The 19,684-nt window shown below is 43.5% G+C and overlaps 1 protein-coding gene across 2 annotated transcripts in view; it reads right to left on the bottom strand.

Moving 5' to 3' along the window:
* LOC127418752 (nuclear factor of activated T-cells, cytoplasmic 2-like) overlaps nucleotides 1–19,028 on the bottom strand; it is a 55,654-nt gene extending 36,626 nt beyond the window's left edge. The window contains exons 1-5 of one of the 2 annotated variants that reach the window (XM_051659529.1): nucleotides 16,702–19,028; nucleotides 14,721–15,648; nucleotides 13,306–13,474; nucleotides 7,369–7,571; nucleotides 961–1,133 (exon numbers count right to left, since the gene is read on the bottom strand). In XM_051659529.1, the coding sequence (XP_051515489.1) occupies nucleotides 961–1,133; nucleotides 7,369–7,571; nucleotides 13,306–13,474; nucleotides 14,721–15,648; nucleotides 16,702–16,825 (1,597 nt within the window). In that variant the 5' untranslated portion in view covers nucleotides 16,826–19,028. The remainder of the gene's footprint in view (nucleotides 1–960; nucleotides 1,134–7,368; nucleotides 7,572–13,305; nucleotides 13,475–14,720; nucleotides 15,649–16,701) is intronic. The other variant, XM_051659530.1, reaches the window with a different exon arrangement.
* Between the last annotated feature and the right edge of the window lie 656 nt (nucleotides 19,029–19,684).

Below are 19,684 nucleotides of genomic sequence, written 5' to 3'. Positions count from 1 at the left end.
CCCTGTAAACAAACAGGCAGTCAGGACTAACACATTAAACACCCTCTTTATTTACTTAAGGCTGAAGCAGTATTAAACCCAGTTTAACAAAGAGAGGTGTCATGTTACTAAGAACATGCATGAAAGTTATTAAACCTATCTCCTAACATCTGTGATTTAATATCCGCTACAGTAACTGTGATTAAGAAAGATAAGAGTGACCTTTGAATAGACGTGTGCGGTGTGCTGTAATCGGAGTCAAAGAAGCGTAACAGTAATGTTAAATAATACAGCATGCTACCTGAGGACAGGGTCAGGAAGGGTGAGATGTGTCTGTAAATACAGCAGATTTAAAGGGATAGTTTGCCCAAAAAATAAAAATTAAAACTTGTATGATAACAAATGATGGCAGACTTTTTCATATAATACAGAAATAGTTGTTGGGAAGTTGTAATCTATCTGCTGAGCTCATTTAAAATTAATTCCTTTTTTGCTCTGTTTACCTTGCGCTGCATCTGACAGAACTGAACTTCATGTAAGACTAAACCACTGTTGATATTTGATATTTGATAAGAGCATGACAAATATTCACACTAAGTAATCAACAAATTCTTGAACACACAAGGAGACAAAGGTACTTTAACATCCAGTTGTGAAACCTGTCTGGTATCTCAGTGTTTGAGCCACCAACCTTCAAAAAATGGCCCAGGTTTTTAAAGTCAACATGAAAACAGCATACGCAAACCCGTTTTACTTCTATAATATGACGTATTTCTGAGTGAAACCATATAATGAGAAAAAATGGGGGTGGAACTTGATTTTTGATTGGAATTGATTGTAATGTGAAAATTGTTCTCTACATGACAGGTGGTTGATAAATCAGATGGCTTGGTGATGTCAGCCTAAAATGGAAGTCGTTTCAGAGGCACAGCAATTTATGACAATCTAAATTTCTGTATGTTGAAAATTCAATTTACTCACAACACTCAATTGGATGTGAAGCAACTTGAAGAGAAAAAGGTTGGCCTCCTTGCTGGGGGATGTGAACGCGAAATACCAGTCGAACACGTGTGTTTTTCCGGCCAATATCCGTCTCTCCTTTACGAAGTTCAATGTCAGCATTCCGGAGCTTGAGAATCCCAGCACAATCAATTCTGTAAAGGAGTGTGCAAAACTTTTTTAGAGAATTTTACCATGTATAATTACAACCAAAATTCCTAGAAACCATAAAACAGGTTAAATGCATTTATTCGAAAGAATCGATAATTAAAATCATCTGGCCTCATTCATGAAACACGAGCAGAACGAATTTCTCTGTAAATCGTTCATAAAACCATTCATAAGTAAACTGTCACATTCAACGTGAAAATTTACAATAGAATTAATGTTTTACCATTCTTACGTTAATTGAATGGTCTTTTATTTTGCGTTGGTCTGTTGTTTTTCAATTTTGTTTTTATTTAAACATTCACTTGAAAGATGTCTTTGACTGCATGTCTTACTGTGCTTTCAGCGTCTCACGCAGGAGCGCAACATTTTTTAGACATTGTGTCAGGTTAAAAAAAACATCCTGGTTACTTTCGTAACCTCCATTCCCTGATGGAGGGAACGAGACGTTGTGTCGATGCAGTGACATTAGGGGTCACTCTTGGGAGCCCCAAACACCTCTGCTTTTTTTAAAAAAGGCCAATGAGAATTGGCGAGTGGAATTTGCATGCCACAGGTCATTCAGGTTTTGTGCTGAGGAGCCGAGACCAGGTCCCGAAGTCGACTGCCCAACTATAGGGACAAGCTAGCCCAGCCGAGGCCTCTTTCCCTCTCTTTTCTCCCCAAAAAGAGTGGCATTTTTAACTGACTGGGAGCCATAAGTGTCTGCATCGGGGGATGTCCCTCCCAACGGGAAGACACCGCGGAGACCACACCCCGCCCAAAGGGGGGGGGGTATTTTGAGTGGAATACGTCACATGGTCTTGTCGCAAGTATGTCATGTGGAGAGGTCCCATGGTAGGTCCTACCCGAAGGGGGAGGAGTTTCTACAGAGCATGGCGACCGGGGGAGACGCAGTTTGCCGACAGGAAAACAATTTTGCAGAAGATATCACTTGAGGTCGTCTTTGGGGAACCAGCACATGTGGAGCACCTACCTCAGTACAGGGGCTCATTAGCGCACATACTGGGCCGGTCAGCCAGTTTCTCCACAAACTCAACTGTCAGAGGGCTAAGGAGGAAAGTCATCCAGGGATCACAGTCTGTGGACATGACTGGGAGTCAAGAGCGCACGTCTTCACCTCAAGGGAGGGGAAAAGTGCTATGCGCAAGTGGTGCACCCAGCCAGCTGTCCTGGAACTTACCTGCTCATGCCTGCCAATACACGGGACAAGACAGGCTCAACCCGGAGAATGTAGAACCTCGCAAATGTGTTGGGTGCTGCCCAGCCAACTGCTCTGCAGATGTCTGCCAAAGAGGCGCCACTGGCCAGGGCCCAGGAGGCCACCACACTCCTGGTACAGTGGTCTCGTAACCCCGCAGGGGGTGGCACGTCCTGAGCCTGATATGCCATCGCGATGGCGTCAATAACCCAGTGGGTGATCCTCTGTTTGGAGACAGTGCTGTCCACCAAAGCAGACAAAGAGCTGCTCGGAGCTTCTAAAGCTCTGTGTGTGATCCAAATAAATGCGTAAAGCTCACACCGGACACAACAACGCCAAGGCTGGGTCTGCCTCCTCCTGGGGCAGTGCTTGCAGGTTCATCACCTGATCCCTAAAAGGGGTCGTGTGAACCTTGGGTACATAGCCCGTTCGGGGTCTCAGGATCACGTGAGAGTAACCCGGACCGAACTCCAGGCACGATTCACTGACAGAGAACGCCTGCAGGTCCCCTACCCTTTTGATGGAAGTGAGCGCAGTCAGGAGGGCAGTCTTCAAGGAGAGTGCCTTAAGCTCAGCTGACTCCAAGGGCTCAAAGGGAGCTCCCTGTATACCCCAAAGGACTACAGAGAGGTCCCATGAGGGGACGAGGCACGGTCTGGAAGGGATTCAACCTCCTAGCACCTCTCAGGAACCTGATGATCAAGTCGTGCTTCCCCAAGTACTTACCATCTACTGCATCGTGATGAGCCAAAATAGCGGCTACATACACCTTCAGGGTGGAGGGGGACAGCCACCCCTCCAGCCGCTCCTGCAGGAAGGAAAGCACAGATCTGACTGTGCATCTCTGGGGGTCTTCGCTTCGTGAAGAACACCATTTAGCGAACAGATGCCACTTCAAGTCATACAGGCGCCTCGTAGAGTGCGCCCTAGCCTGAGTGATCATGTCTAGCACCGCGGGTGGTAGGCCACTTAGGTCTTCAGTGTCCCGTCCAGGGGCCAGATGTGGAGATTCCAGAGGTCTGGTCGTGGGTGCCAGATGGTGCCCCATCCCTGAGAAAGAAGGTCCTTCCTCAGGGGAATTTGCGAGGATCGTGAGATCCAAGAACCACATCTGGGTGGGCCAGTAGGTTGCTACTAGGATGACCTGCTCCTCGTCCTCCCTGACCTTGCACAGGGTCTGTGCAAGTAGGCTCACTGGGGGAAATGCATATTTTTGTAGTCCAGGGGGCCAGCTGTGTACCAGCACATCTATACTGAGGGGTGCCTCGGTCAGGGCATACCGAAGCGGGCAGTGGGAGGATTCCCGGGAAGCAAACAGGTCTACCTGTGCTCGACCGAATCGACTCCAAATCAGCTGGTCCACCTGAGGGTGGAGTCTCCACTCTCCCCTGTGGGTAACCTGACATGACAGCGCATCCGCTGTGGTGTCAAGGTCGCCCGGGATATGAGTGGCTCGTAGCGACTTGAGGCGTTGCTGACTCCAGAGGAGGAGATGGCGGGCGAGTTGTGACATGCAACGGGAGCATAGACCGCCTTGACGGGTGATGTACGCTACCGTTGCTGTGTTGTCCATCCGGACCAACACGTGCTTGCCCTGGCTAAATGGCCGGAACCTCCGCAGAGCGAGCAGTACTGCCAACAACTCAAGGCAGTTGATGTGCCAACGCAGCCGCGGGCCAGCCAGGAGCCGGCGGCTGTTTGCCCGTTGCATACGGCACCCCATCCCATCTTGGAGGCATCTGTTGTAACCACGACGCGCCTGGAGACCAGCTCTAGGGGAACCCCTGCCTATAGAAATGCAAGGTCGGTCCAAGGACTGAAGAGGCGGCGAAGGATCGGCGTGATGGCCACGTCATGTGTCCCGCGGTGCCATGCCCATCTCAGGACTCGAGTCTGAAGCCAGTGCTGAAGCGGTCTCATATGCATCAACCTGAACGGTGTGGCCACCGCTGAGGATGCCATATGCCCCAGGAGCCTCTGAAAAAGTTTCAGTGGAACCGCTGTCCTCCATCTGAATGCCTTCAGACAGTTCAGCACCGACTGCGCGCGCTCGTTGGTGAGGTGCGCTGTCATCGAGACTGAGTCCAACTCCAAACCGAGAAAAGAAATGCTCTGAACCAGGGAGAGCTTGCTCTTTTCCCAGTTGACCCAAAGCCCCAGTCAGCTGAGGTGCTGGAGCACGAGGTCCCTGTGTGTGCACAGCAACTCTTGAGAGTGAGCTAGGATTAGCCAGTCATCAAGGATGCGGACACCCACTTCCCTTAGCGGGGCAAGGGCTGCCTCTGCGACCTTCGTGAAGATGCGAGGGGACAAGGACAGTCCGAAGGGGAGGACCTTGTACTGGTACGTCTGGCCTTTGAAGGCAAACCACAAGAAGGGTCTGTGTCGAGGTAAGACCGAGACATGGAAGTACACGTCCTTCATGTCCACCGCCACGAACCAATCTTTATGCCGGACGCTCGCTAGAATGTGTTTTTGCATCAGCATCTTGAACAGGAGGCTGTGCAAAGCCCGGGATTGGTTGCAACCCACCGCCTTTCTTCGGTACGATGAAGTAAGGGCTGTAGAACCCTTTCTTCATCTCAGCTGGAGGGACAGGCTCTATCGCGCCCTTGCGCAGAAGGGTACTGTGGACGGTGTTCATGACGTCGGCCGTGCGCACCGGACATGTGACCCAGGAGACGAGGAAACCATTCTTTTGTCAGGCTTTTGGGTGCCGCAGCCTCCTGGGCATGCGGTGAAAAAAGATTCTCCTCCTGGCCCTCCACCGGGGGATGGAGTGGTCTGTCGACCAGCTCCAGAGAAGCGGGTCTCATCGCCCCTGGGTCGCCTGTCTCGGGGGGGCTTCGAAGCCTTCCTCGGGTTCTTAGCGGCCGGCCGTGAGATGGGTGGCGTCTGCTTCCTGCGGTGGGCTCCATGCTGGAGCCGGGCCATGGGGTGGGCTGCAGCAGAACCGGTGTTGTTGCTGCAGGAGGACGCCCTTGGCGACGAGCAGACAGGATGCGGGGTCTTAAGCCGCTCCGGGGCAGGATATGCTGTAAGGCCTCCGTTTGCTTCTTCACTGCCAAGAACTGCTGGACAAAGTCCTCAATGGTGTCACCAATCAGGCCAACCTGGGAAATGGGGGTGTCAAGGAAACATGCCTTGTCTGCCTCTCCCATCTCGACCAAGTTGAGCCAAAGGTGGCGCTCCTGGACCACCAGGGTGGATATCGCCTCCCCGAGAGACCACGCCATGACCTTTGTCACTCGGAGAGCGAGGTAGGTTGCCAAGCACAGTTCCTGCATCAATCCCGGGTCAGAACTACCCTCGTGCAGATCTTTTAGCACCTTGGCTTGGTGTACTTGCAGGAGAGCCATGGCGTGCAGGGCAGAGGCAGCTTGTCCAGCGGCACCGCAGGCCACAGTCGTCAGGGACAACATAAACCTACAGGCCCTGGACGGGAGCTTCTTATCCACCTGGGGGATCACCGAATACCCCCTGGACACTCCACCATCGAGGGTAGTGAGAGTGGGGGAGCTGAAAGACTGGGACCGGGCAGTAAAAGGTGCCTCCCACGATCTTGTCAGCTCCTCATGCACTTCCGGAAAGAAAGGGACCGGGGCGAGGCGTGGCCGTGGGCGGCGCCCTAAGCCTAGGAACCAATCGTCGAGCCATGAGGGTTCAGGAGAGAGTGGAGGGTTCCACTCTAGCCCAACGCTCGCGGCCGCCCGGGAAAGCATGTCCGTCATTTCCACGTCGGCGTGAGACTGGGCGACCATTCCCGAAAGAGGAAGCCCAGCCGAAACCTCTGCATCAGACTGGACGAGCCCGCTCTCCAATGCTGCGCTCGATAACTCATCGTCTTCCGGAGCTCCGAACGAGACGTGCTGAGACAAGCTGGCGGTCTCGTGCGAGAGCCCGATCGGGGCAAGCGAGCATGCTAGGCAATGGGAGGTCCATGGGGGGATACCCGGCGGAGGTGGTCCCATTGATGTCCCCAAATCGCCCCCAGTGCTAACCGACGCAGCCTCAAACCCGTAGGTAGAAGGACCGGTGCAGGGAGTCGCTAGGGTGGCTTGCTTTCTTATGAAAGCAAGCCGCGACCGCAACGTTGCCATGGTCATGTTCTCGCAATGAGGACATGACTCATCCATGAACGATGTCTCCGCGTAGGCAGTGCCCAGACACGTAACACAGCGATCGTGGCCATCAGAAGCGGAGAGATAACGACCGCAACCAGGAATAACACACAAACGGAAAGACATCTTTAAAAAGACGTTCCGTGTGTGCCGCTCTTTTTGTGAATGAAAATATACTGTTTTAGAATATACTCTCTTATTTTCGCTCTGCCGAAGCGCCCAGGTGCATTCTCTGCACTCCACGGGTGCGGAGGGGGAGAAGCACTGAAATGTGCCGTAAATCCATCAGTTTGAGGTGCGTCTTTGGGTAGAATTGAATTCAGTGCACTGAATACAACCACTCGGCTCTGAAGAGAAAATCTGAATGAGTGGTTGCATACCAGCTCCTTTTATACCCGTATGTCCGGGGGAGTGGCATGCAAATTCCATTCGCTAATTCTCATTGGCCTTTTTTCAAAAAAGCAGAGGTGTTTGGGGCTCCCGAGAGTGACCCCTAGTGTCACTACATCGACACAACGTCAAGTGAGTGACAGATAGGGAACTGTATACTTTTAAAAGCATATCTTGAGGCACATGCGCCCTGTTCTATTTGTTGCTCTGTGGCTTCATTTAGTGCAACAACGCATTCGGTCTGAATGGCCCGTTACCATTCTTACATAAGCTGTCAAATTCATGATAATTTATGTGTAAACTGCATGTAAAACCATTCTAAAGTACTGTATATTGCCACATTAAACGTGACAATTAATGTGAGAATTAATGGTTTTTCCATTCTTACATAAACTCACTTTCAATATGGAAATTTAGGTAAGCATGAATGGTTTTACAAATAATTTACTTATAAATTCATTCTTTTTGCATTTCATGAATGAGGTCTGTCATCCAATAAGGTTTACTCACATGGCTTTCATGTTATTCTTTGGCTCCAGAGGAATTTCTAGGACTTTGGTGCTGTTAATGATCTTCTCATAACTGGTGGTGGTGACAGTTTTGCCAGTGATGCGATGGACCTGGTAGAATGCGTGAGGCTTCAGGATTCGCTCGTCTGCCGTACCAATGAAGATCTGCAGAGCTAGTGGCTCCTTGCCCCTGTATCCACGTAACTGCACATAGGAAAGCACAACATTTGCACAGTAATTTGTACAGATTACCTTGATTGAATTGATAGATTCATATTTGGGTGTTTCTTCAACTTTGGGCAATTTCATGTTCAAGGGGTAGATTTTTATTAAAAACAAACAGATTTCAACATTTTTATTTTGTTATATGAAGGTCTCATTAAAACTTACTTGGAAACTTTTTACCATCATTTTTGGTACTTTTCAAATGGTACTTTTTGTTTTAGCGCCTTGTCTCAGATCTAGACTTTTGATATTAAACTATGAAAATCAATTATAAAAATACTAATCGTTACATGTTTAAAACTATGATGATAAACATAGAAGAGCATGCTTGAGATGAATTATGAGACAAGTAATGTTTGAATAAAACAAAGAAAATTCAAGGTAAATATCACATGTGAGCAGAATATTTTTATTGAGCGTCATTTCCAGTCAAGCTTTAATTTTGCTAAAGGATGCAAAAAGTGTAAAAATATTATTTAACTGTGTGTATTTAGGATACATAAAATGTTAGCAATGATATTAGCTTTAGCAAGATAAAGGAATATGCCATTTTATGACAAAAACGTAAACAATGTGATTTCCACCACAGAATTCTATTAAACGCAATACAGAATTTGAGATGTGCTGTCAGACATTCCTCTCCCCTGAATGGAGAACAAGCTTTTTCATTGTAGACTGGAGTGTGCTACCAGAGCGACTCTTTTAGCAAAGGCTCTCCTGGTTGAGCATTTGAAGCACAGACACTGCTGGAAACATTGGCATCTCCAGAAACCTTGAACGTGAGCCAAAAGGGTTTGACCAGCGATCTTAGAGTCTGCAAACATTGAGTTTATGGCCTATGGGACGTTCCAAAACCAGCTGATTGATCATGAAAGCTAAATTTCAAATTAAAACCAAAAACTGGATGACTCTGGTGTGGTATGTGGAAATCATAGGGACATCCACATCAACAAAGTGTGGTTTATCGCAAGAGCCAGAGTGTGATATCCTTAGATTTGCACAGTTTGTGCATATGTACTTTAATATGAAGTTGCACAATTGCCTCTTAGTTTGTTGTCTCCATTCCTGTGCTGAAGTTGAATAATTCAGAAACTCTTTCAAATCCTGTTTGACACAGAGGCAAATAGGCCACATTTTCATATGCAAAGCATGGCATGCCCAATGAGAAAAATGACTATGGCCTTGTTGTTTTGTTGTAGATGGGGTAGATATGCTGTAAAACAAAGCAGGGTTTATCAGACTAGTCCCTCGCATCTTCATTTAATTCATGAAAGAGGTCAGGGAATTTGGAGAGAGAAATTTAAGCGTGAATTTAAAGATAAGGAACTTATGTTCAGTTAGAAGACTAAAGTTTTAATATGATGTGAGGGGAATGTAACACAGTGATTTAAGGTTCAGTTCAGTACCTTGCTTAAGGGCTCACAGGATTTCAATCTGTGCATCACTAATGTCTCCAAGCCATTTTTACTTAGTGTGCAACTTTTGAAACAGCTTAGATCCTTAAAGGAACCAAAAAATAAAAATAAAATTCTTTCTTCTGTGGAACACAAAAGGAGAAGTTTTTAATAATGCTGACGTTACTTCAAGACAACGAAAGCAGCAAATAGTGTTTATAATTACAATTACATTACATTACATGAGTGCACAGACAAGAGTCATGTGAATACGGAGAGCAACCTGTATTTGATGACACACAAAATGAAGGTAACAAATTGCATGTGTGCTCAAGAAAAAAAAAAAGAAAAGCAGATTGTACATCGGAAGGAAGTGTGCAAAAACCACAGAGCATGAAGATGCAGCTAAATTTACACTGGAGTTCAAAAGCAGAGTGATCAGGCCAAGTGTGAACATTCAAAGTCTGGGCAAAAATACACAATGTTGCATCAGAAATACCAGCTGAAATACATAAGCACAGAGCATATATCTTAATATTGATCTTTAATTGGGGCTTTCTCGTGAAATGTGAAGCAAGTCCAGTATGAAAACAGCATCTAAGAATGCAAAACAAAAACAACAAAGTGATTTTCATGATGTTCAGGTCCATTAACGGTTCTAGAACGTGCATTCTTCCACCAATGCACATGGAAGAGCATGCTCAAAATCTCTCCTGCGCTGCTATTCAGCGGCACTGCATGACCGCTTTTGAATAAATCAGCAGCGCGAAACATACAGCGCGACCAGTGAGGTCCAATTCCGGAACGGATTACTCTTATGAGCTGGTTCTTTTGAATCTAAAGCATGACCAGTGTAGTCCGATTCCGAAACGAATGACTCTTATAAGTCGGTTCTTTTCAATATACAGCTTGAAACATACAGCTCGACTGGTGTAGACCAATTCCCAAACAAATGACTCTTATGCATCGGTTCTTTTGAATAAACAGCGTGAAACATACACCGCAACAGGTGCAGCCAGATTCCCGAACAAATGGCTCTTATGCGTCGGTTCTTCTGAATATACAGCATGAAACATACAGCATGACCAGTGGAGCCTGATTCTCAAAGGAATGACTCTTATGAATTGTTGTTGTTGTTGTTTTTTAATCTACACCACAAAATTTACACCGCTACCTTCCAAAGAGTGAATCAAAAACTTACTGAACTGCAAGTTATTCATTTCGTCATGTCCGACTCGAAATGAACCAAGAATCGAGAGACTTAAATCAGAGTATTTAATGGTCTGATGGTTGTAGATATGACAATGTGTAATTAAAGATAAACATAATGAGTTTTGTTGTAATTAGTGGTATTTTGTAAATATTAATGAATAAATAAAATGTCTGTGTTAACACACCTTTTGCAAGAATCTGCTGGTATGAAATCATATTATTATTTGGTAACAGGCTGCTAAAGGGCGGTAAATACAATAAGAATTGTGTTTCTTAATTCCAAATATTTTTTTACTTAACATCAATTAAAGAATTGTTAAAGAACTAAAAAAATAAATAAAAAAAAAAAAAAACATTTCTCATGAAAATCTATATGCTATCCACATGAATTGATATGCTTTATAATCTTTATATATTTCAACAATTATTTCATTTGAGTCTATTTTTATTTCTCCTAAAATAAAATTAGGAGAAACATCTGAGACAAAGTTTATACTTAAACAAAGCAACTGCAATCTGAGCTATGAAAGAACAATCTCAAACCAATGAAATACATTTTCTATTAAAGCGGCAATATATTAACTACAACTTTTTTGTAATAGTACCTATAATCATAATGTTTAATTGATTCGGACAGCAAAATGCTATATATATCGTCTTTCTGCATGAAACAACTAAATGTAAAAGTGTCTCTTTAAGATAGAGGAGAGTGAGTCAGGTATGAGAGCGGGGCCTCATGAACTGGGCAAACATAGCTGTTTCCATGGGCCATCTGAGAACCTGGTTGCCATGGCAACTGGCGAGCGGTGAGTCAGTCGTGAGCTCGGAAAAGTAAAGTAGAGGAAGGACTGGGACAGTCCTGAGCAACTCCCCACCACGTGATTGGCCAGCGACGGGCCTTCACTGACCACAGCGTGCGCCAGGAAATGGAAAGCATTAAACATGTTGGCTTTGCCAAGGCAGTCTGCATTCTATAGCAGAGACATTGACATCGGAAGGACACTGGCCGTTCTGCTAACAAGACCATTACAGAAAATGTACTCTGAGAGAGCAAAAAGCAACTAGATGGCTTTCAAATAAACTGTTACCCGGGAAACATCAAACTTCAAGTGGTAAACAAACAGAGCAATATGATGTGTCTATGGAATACAGCTGCCATTACTACATCTGTAAAATCTCTCTGTAAACACAACATCCTGAAGAGTTTTAAGCAACCTCAAAGCAAATAAAATGGCATTAAAATTCACAAATAACTACAACAGATTTTAACCTGACTTTGATATTTTCTGAAGAAAAAAAAGGGGTGTTTGTGTTGTTTGTGCAATGTTCAGTTGCTAAACCATTCTGAGTGGATTTTAGCATGTGTTATGGGGTTACAAGGGTGTTCTGGGTGGTTGTCAGGGCGTTGCTAGGTTTTGCAAAGGTGTTCTTAGTGGTGTTTGCAGGTTGATGCTAGGTTGTTGCTAGGTGGTTACTAGGGTATTTCTATGTGGTTGCTAAGGTATACTGAGTGGTGTGTTGCTATGCAGTTATTAGGCTGTTCTCACTAGTTGCTAGGGAGTTGCTAGGTGGTTGCTAGATTATTACTATGTGCTAAGTGTTAGCACAAGTGTTCTAGGGTGTTGTTTGGGTGCTTCTATACAGTTACTAGGTTGTTCTGGCTGGTTGCTAGGACATTGATAGGAGGTTGCTAGGGTATTGCTATGTGATTGCAAAGGTGTTCTGACTTATTTTAAGTGTGTTGCTAAGTAGTTACTTGGTTGTTCTGGGTGGTTGCAAGTGTATTGTTAGATGGTTGCTAATGTGTTTTGTGTGATTTGTAGTGCATTGCTATGCAGTTAGAAAGTTGTTCTGGCTGGTTGCTAGGACATTGAAAGGTGGTTGCTAGGGTATTGCTATGTGGTTGCTAAGGTGTTCAAAGTGGTTTTTAGTGCTATGCAGTTAGTAGGCTGTTCTGGCTGGTTGCTAAGGTGTTCTGGGTTGTTGTTAGGGTGTTTCTATACATTTACTAGGTTGTTCTGGCAGTTTGCTAGGACATTGATAGGTGGTTGCTAGGGTATTGCTACTGTATGTGGCTGCTAAGGTATTTTGAGTGGTTTTTAGTGTATTGCTATGCAGTTAGTAAGCTGTCCTGGCTGGTTGCTAGGGCATTGGTAGGTGGTTGCTAGCTTATAACTACGTGGTTGCTAAGGTGTTCTGGGTTGTTGTTAGGGTGTTTCTATACAGTTACTAGGTTGTTCTGGCTAGTTGCTAGGACATTGATTGGTGGTTGCAAGGGTATTGCTGTGTGGTTGCTAAGGTGTTCTGAGTGGTTGTTAGTGTGTTGCTATGCAGTTACTTGGTTGTTCTGCGTGGTTGTAAGGGTGTTGCAATGCATTTACAAGATTGTTCAGGCTGGTTGCTAAGGAAGTGATAGGAGGATAACCGGCCATTGCTATATGGATGCTGAGATATTCAGAGTATTTTTAGTGTATTTCTATGCAGTTACAAGGTTGTTCTGGGTGGTTACTAGGGCGTTGATACAGTAAGTGGTTGCTAGGCCATTGCTATTTGGTTGCTAAGGTGTTCAGAGTGTTATTTAATGTGTTGCTATGCAGTTACAAGTTGTTCTGTGTGGTTGCTAGAAGGTTGCTTACTAGCCCAAGTCAAATAAATCCACAGTCTAGTCTCTATGATATTCTGGTGCTTAAATATGGCTTGGGTACCTCCTTCAGTGTAAATCTATGAGATATTTTTACCAATTTTATCGTCTGGCGGAAAAAAATCTTAAGTCGTATTGCTTAGAACAGTACTAGCACACCTCTGCTCAACAAGCCACACAATTTGAGGTGTCATTCATGTCCATAGCACAAAAAGTGTCGGCAAGTTACGTGCCAGAGTTTTAAAAGACCACTAACACTAAGTATGAGCAATAGCAATAGTGATACTTGCCTTCACAAGCATCACTAATGAATGAGACTGTTCCTTTGTGTGAGGGTGTAGCTCAGAGAAGCAAAGGAGACAATTTTCATAGCCTTGGCCTGAGGCAAAATCACCACGTGCTGCATAATGACTAGGAAATAACTTTACACGCAAGTCTAGCCAGCCAAGACAAAACCAACTCCCACCTGAACCACCGGGTGGCCTCCGGTTGGGGCTTTGACCGCCCCTCGACTGCCCTCTGTCTCATAGTGGGCTCTGTGGTGGGGTTTGGGCTGAACCTCAATGTGCAGCTCATATTGATCGGTGCGACTTGGTAAGGGCCATTCCAGAAGGGGCAGGGAAGTCACCGGGATGCTGGGAGAGATGAAAGATGATAGTCAAGCTCATTTGCTTCACACATGACATTTGTAAATTGAAAAAGAGCATGCCGTGCACAAGACATGGTGAGTTTTGTCAAATACAACTTCAAAAATTAAATGTCTCACCTTATGCCTGTACCTATTAAGACACATGTGCGACCAGTAGAGCATGACTGATACTAAGTTAAATTCTAAGTGTGAATATGGATATAACTTACCATATAGTCATTTGTTAGTCAAATGGCCATTATGTTTTAAAAGCCCTCAAAGCCCTTATGCATTTCTTATATTGCCAATATAAGGTTTTCAGATCTTTCAGACCTGAAGTCCATATTTTATTCCATGTCTGATTCCTTTGAGGTTATTTATATGCAAGTGTATATGCATTCATATCTATCTAGATATATGCATTTAAAAGGTCTTTCAATTTAGTTTCTGAATTATAATTTTCAATCGTCTTGGTTCTGGAAGTATTTTTCCCATTCATTTTTGTTCTATAGGGATTTCATAAAATCCCTCATAAAAGAGTTCCTAGCCATGAACCAAACCAACCAGCTCCGAGGTGAATCACTACATGGCAAACTTTGATTTGAAGCAAAGAACTATTTGAAAATTGGACAAAAAGACAAAGGTGTAAGACTGTGTACTTAACGTCTTTAATGGGGGAATGAACTACAATCCCACGAAGCATTGCGAATGATGTAATAAAAAAAACATAGAAAAATATTAAAATATTCATTTTTAGTTGTTGATTATAAGCATGGAAAAAATATTTTAATTTTATTGCAAAATGTCCAAATATATATAAATATATAAGTAGTTTGAGAATCGTTGCAGAGATCTTCTGCTGCAGTTTGCTCGCTGCGATTCTCTGATTGGTGGATCTTTCCCTCTAAGGATAATGGGTAATGTTGCTCTTCACCAGAAATTCCACTATTAAACATTAAGCTGGAGTAACACAGACTGATGGTTTCAGCAGAAACATATACCATCGATTAATAACCTCAGAGCTTGCGGTAGGTCTGTCTTTGAATGTTTATAATTTATTGTTAAAAATCAATTCCCCTATGGAAAAAATGAATGGGATATAGAAGTACAAAACCATGATTTTTCTTGGCTGTAACATAAACTAAAGGCTACTGGCTATTTAAAAAAATTATAATTTACATCCTGCCTCAGCTTCATGGGGTCTTTAACATGGGTTCTTTAAGAATAAAGTGCATATCAACACAAATGTTTACCTGCATATACCAGGCACCAACTGTTTAGGCCAGATTGGGGGAATTACAAAGAAAGGTTCAGGGGCAGATTTGGCTTTTATATCCTGGTCGCAGGACACAAAATAGCTCTCAGTGTGGTTCTCAGCGTAGAGGGGGTATGCCTGCTGATTGGTCTTCACAATCTTGGTGGGAATAGAACTAGCTTGCCCGACACCAAACCCATTCGGGACCGCAGGCATGTTGTTCGAGCCATAATGGCCACTGTGATGCTCTTCGTGGCTACCGTGGGGCGATGGGCTGCGCGAACGAGGCCCTGGCACCAGGTTGGGGTTCCTGTACATATCGTAGGTGCGTTTGCATAGAGGAGAGGTGGAACGTGAACCGGGCCTCGGGGAAGGAGAGCGTGGGCCAACGCAGCCGTCCTCAGCCTGGCTGGTATGCGGAGAGGTGCCCGGACTGTTACGGGGTGAACCCGTGTGGACACCCTGGAGTCTGGGGCAGAGTTCCCCAGCTGCCTGGCTATTGCTGGGCGATACACAAGGCGACGCCCAGGGCGAGAGGTTTTCTGAGTGCCAAGAGGTGGAGGAGTTGCTGCTGGCGGGACTCAGGCACTGTGGCTCGCGGTAGGCCAAGGGGTCGTGACCAGGCACAGTGAGTCCAGGACTGGGACTGGTGTTTACGAGATGGTTCTGGAGGGAGTCTCGACCATGATTATAGTGCTCACGGGAAGGGGTGATCTCGATTCTGGGGCTCAGGGCTTGGCTGCTGGGCCTGGTGTGTTCCAGGTAGTTCTTGGCTTCCAGTTGCTCATACCCCGTAAGGCCTTCAGTGCTGACTTCCGTGTAGGAGGACGTACAAGGCTTGATGCCGTAAGGTTGAGTTTCCTCCAGAGGATAGGGAAGGCTAGGAGGAGAGCTGAGGTCTTTGTGCGTGGATATACTTGGCTCATCTATACAGACAAACGACAGATACAGAAACAAACTGGTTAAGCACGCCAAAAAGTCCCGAAAGGCATTGCACGGTAATTGAACTATACTTGGAATTTAATTCTAGCGTACAGTACTACTTATTGAATCCTGCACAGTATACTGTATATGCTGCCTACTGTTTTTCAGTATGTGAAACAGTATGTTGTATGCAATGCTAAACATTTCAAACAGTAGTATGCTAGATTGTCGTCACATGACTCTTAATTCAATTCTAACATTCTAACACATGTTAGATGGCACATTTTGACAAATGAGGTAGGTATGTATTCCATGCAAACAAAAATCCATACTGTGCACAGTATACATACTATATACTGTAGGAATAGTATGGAGTAGTGTGTTACTATATTATTCCAGACATAGCCAAGGTCTCAACCATTTTAAACTTACAATATATATATATATATATATATATATATATTTATTTTTTTATTTTTTATTTTTTTTTTACAACTTTCAAATTTCCATTCAAAAATGTGTATATACTTGATCAATGTGATTTACATGCAAGTGAAACTGGAAAAGGAAACTTTCACTATTGAGGCTGACATTTATGTTTCTACTGAAAAGCAGAAATGGACAGATATAGGAAGATCAAAAACATTTACATTTACGATATTAATGCTACTTTTAATAGATAGATAGATAGATAGACAGACAGACAGACAGACAAACAGACAGACAGACAACTAAAGAGCAACAGGTGTTCCTTGGGATCAAAGCAATATACTCTAATAATGTTTTAAATGCGTTTTAGGGAAATGTGTGCAGTTCTTGGAAACTGAAAGACTTATATAATAAATATGCCTATTCATAACATACATAAATTAATTAACATTCATTTCTATTCTTCTATCCTTTCATTTATAGCTATAACAGGCAGCAATAATTTGTTTCATTTGTAAAATAATATCATGCCGTTTTCTCTCCACTCCCCAAGCTCCGCAAAGTCTCAAAATTATAGCATTATATTTTTCAGAAGACCTTTCACACATAAGTTTCCTGTCACAAACCTTGAGGTCCCGTGGGGAATCCATACTCAAAGAGATAGTCAAACTCAAGCTCATCCTGACAGTTTACTTGACTCAACTCCTCAGCCAGCCCTATCGCAGCCTTATCGCCGTAAAAAGAGCTCATCAGTATATTTGATTTAGAATGCACACCGGAGCAACTTCATAAACGCGTCGAGAGTACGCGGGGGTTTTTGCGCGCAGGGGTCCGAGCGTACCCAAACGCATGAATGAGATCGAGCGAGCGATGCTTGTGCGAGTCGAGCGAAACTTCAGCTTCCGCCTTTAACTTTACTCACTCACACCCCCACCATGTACACTGCCCGCGACAACATCAGAACGCTCACATTATAATCAAATCAGCTGACATGAGGGGCGTTCACAAAGGACACGTGAAGTTCAATAACAGCGGAGCGCAACGGAAAGGAGCAGAACGCGTTTCGAGACACGCTGAGATTTTAAGGCGTCGTTCACACCGAATGCGTTGGGGTTTTTTTTCAATAGTTTTCCAATGTAAACATACGCCAGACGGACGTCTTTGGCCGTTGCGTCACGTTTCGCTAATTTTTTCCCCAGCGTCTAACGCAGGAGTGCTGCGTTTTTTAGACGCTGTGTCATGTTAAAAAGAACTTCAACTGTTAAAACGCGTATCGAGACACATGCGTTCGTGATGCTGCGTCTAGCTTCTTTTAAGCGCAGTGATGTGCTCGGTCGGAACGCCCCCTAACTTAAAGTGCCAAGCGCAAAGTTAATGGCGCGAGACGCGACGCAAAGGTCAAAGCGTCAGCCTGACGCATGTATAGGCTACATGCATTGAACAGCAATTAAAAAATAGCACAGACGAAACGCAAGAACGCGTACCACTTGTACGCTAATGGGCGTTTTGTAGCGTCATTCGCTTGCAGTGTGTCATTTTGAATAGATTTGTCTTGCTTCGCACTACAGGTAGTATGTAACTCATTCTGTCATTGAGACAGAGGTGTTAAAAAATTGATGACACGCGCCTCCCGTTGATAGCTGGCTGTTATGACTGCAACAACAAAGAGAAATGGAGAGTTGCGGGACAGTTCTGCATGATCTGGGCGGGTGTTTGAAGAATTAAGTTGTACATCCCATAAGAACTGTTGCTGCCCCCGGGCGTTCATTAATACACAATGAATACTCCTGTTCTACTACAGTCAGTTACTATAACATTATAGTATGATAACTTAGCATATTTATCTCAAATAAAAAGGCACTTTGTCTTACGGTCAGTTGTGTTTGAGTTTTATTTCAAATCCCATTTCAGGTTTAGTCTAACTTTTTTTTTTTTTTTTTTTTTTTTTTTTTTTTTAAAACAAGATTGAAAAAGGATCCAGAATCATAGACTCACAGATTTAGAGGAAATGCATTTTTTTTTTTTTTTCATATTGTGGCAGTATCTAGGGTTATTAAACATTACCTGAATTTTCCATTGCAGCATGAACTATGAAAAAGAATGGAGTCTCAATGTTATGTAACTAATGATACTCAATACTCACTGAGTCATGGCAAACTAACTCAATAAATGAATAATAATAATAATAATAATAATCAAATGTAAAGACAATGCACAAATAAACTCCGTTGTTAATAAGATGTCAACTTTTGACCAATACAGTTGCAGATACATCCTTTGCCAAATGCCTCTATAATAAATCATACTTGCTCTATTAGAATTAAAATAAGAACCACACTTAAAAAGCATCTTAAAATAAATATGCACAAGTTCTGAAAAAAGGTATAGTCTGTAAAATGCGTGAGCATGTCAGTTTGCATGGCAACTCATATAAAAATCTGATATATGACCATATATGTATATAGATATTAAATTATAGTTCATATGTTTGAGCATATGTTTACAGTATATTCATATTCTACTAGTATTTGTGAAAATGTGTTACATATGTGAAAACAGCCATTTTTGTATTATTTTGAAATATGTTCCATATATGTACAAGTATGTGATCAGTGAAAACCATATAAGAACATATAATTACATGTGTGTTTAACATATATTGCCATATATCAGATTTCTTTATGAGACAGCCTTTTAAAAGCATCTAACATAAAAACAAAAACATTTCAAGACTTGATATTACAACTTCTGATGTCATAAAGGTTGTAACGGAGAGTTCCCTGATGACGTAAGTGCCCTTTTCTGTACTGTAATATACTGTACTGTACATTTTACTGTCTATTATTCCCTCGCGGACTGAGTTATTGCATTACACATTATTCAATATTTTGCTTTAGCACAAACAAAAAAAAAGGCATGAGAATCAAATTATTGTTTACCAGTGAATCACAACACTTCAGCACGCGCCATCCATACCTTGATCCATGGACCTCATGTTGTGGTAGTGCATCAGTCTCCAAGTCTCTCTAAACATTTGGAAAATATACAAATATATATATATATATATATATATATATATATATATATATATATATATAAAATTCAGCAATCAAAAAAATAGGTTTTCCTTAAAGCTCATTGCAGAAAGAAGAAAAAAACTGAGAATCAAAAATAAAAAATACTCCTTTTATAAGTGTAAAAAAAGACTTGGGATTGAAATAGAAGTAGAGCTCTGTGTGGTATGAACTCCTTTGCCTGCTCTGAGGATTGACTTGAGTATCAAGAGCGGTTTCCTTCCCTGGCTCTGGGTGTTTATAATGGTCCAGTGCTGTAAAATAACGGGATTCCCTCAGTGTTTCCTCCTGTTTGTGCGCTCTGCCATGGAAACCTGGAGCGCTTCCATTTCAGAGACTCAGGGCTTTCCTGCAGAGCGCGCTCTGAGGAATCTATGACGTCTCCAGCCTCTGCGCCAAAGCATTTCTGTGGCTTCTCTCAGACAGTGGCGCACAAGAACTTCATTGTGGACATGAAAAAAAATCTGTTTAAGGGGAGGAGGGGGGTAGAAAAATGAAAACAGGAGCGATGTTTAAGCATATGCATGAAAGAAAC

The sequence above is a fragment of the Myxocyprinus asiaticus genome, chromosome 28 (genome assembly GCF_019703515.2).
Source record: "Myxocyprinus asiaticus isolate MX2 ecotype Aquarium Trade chromosome 28, UBuf_Myxa_2, whole genome shotgun sequence".
Classification (NCBI taxonomy): domain Eukaryota; kingdom Metazoa; phylum Chordata; class Actinopteri; order Cypriniformes; family Catostomidae; genus Myxocyprinus; species Myxocyprinus asiaticus.
Note: the sequence above shows the minus strand (reverse complement) of the source record. Positions and strands in the feature narration are given on the sequence as shown.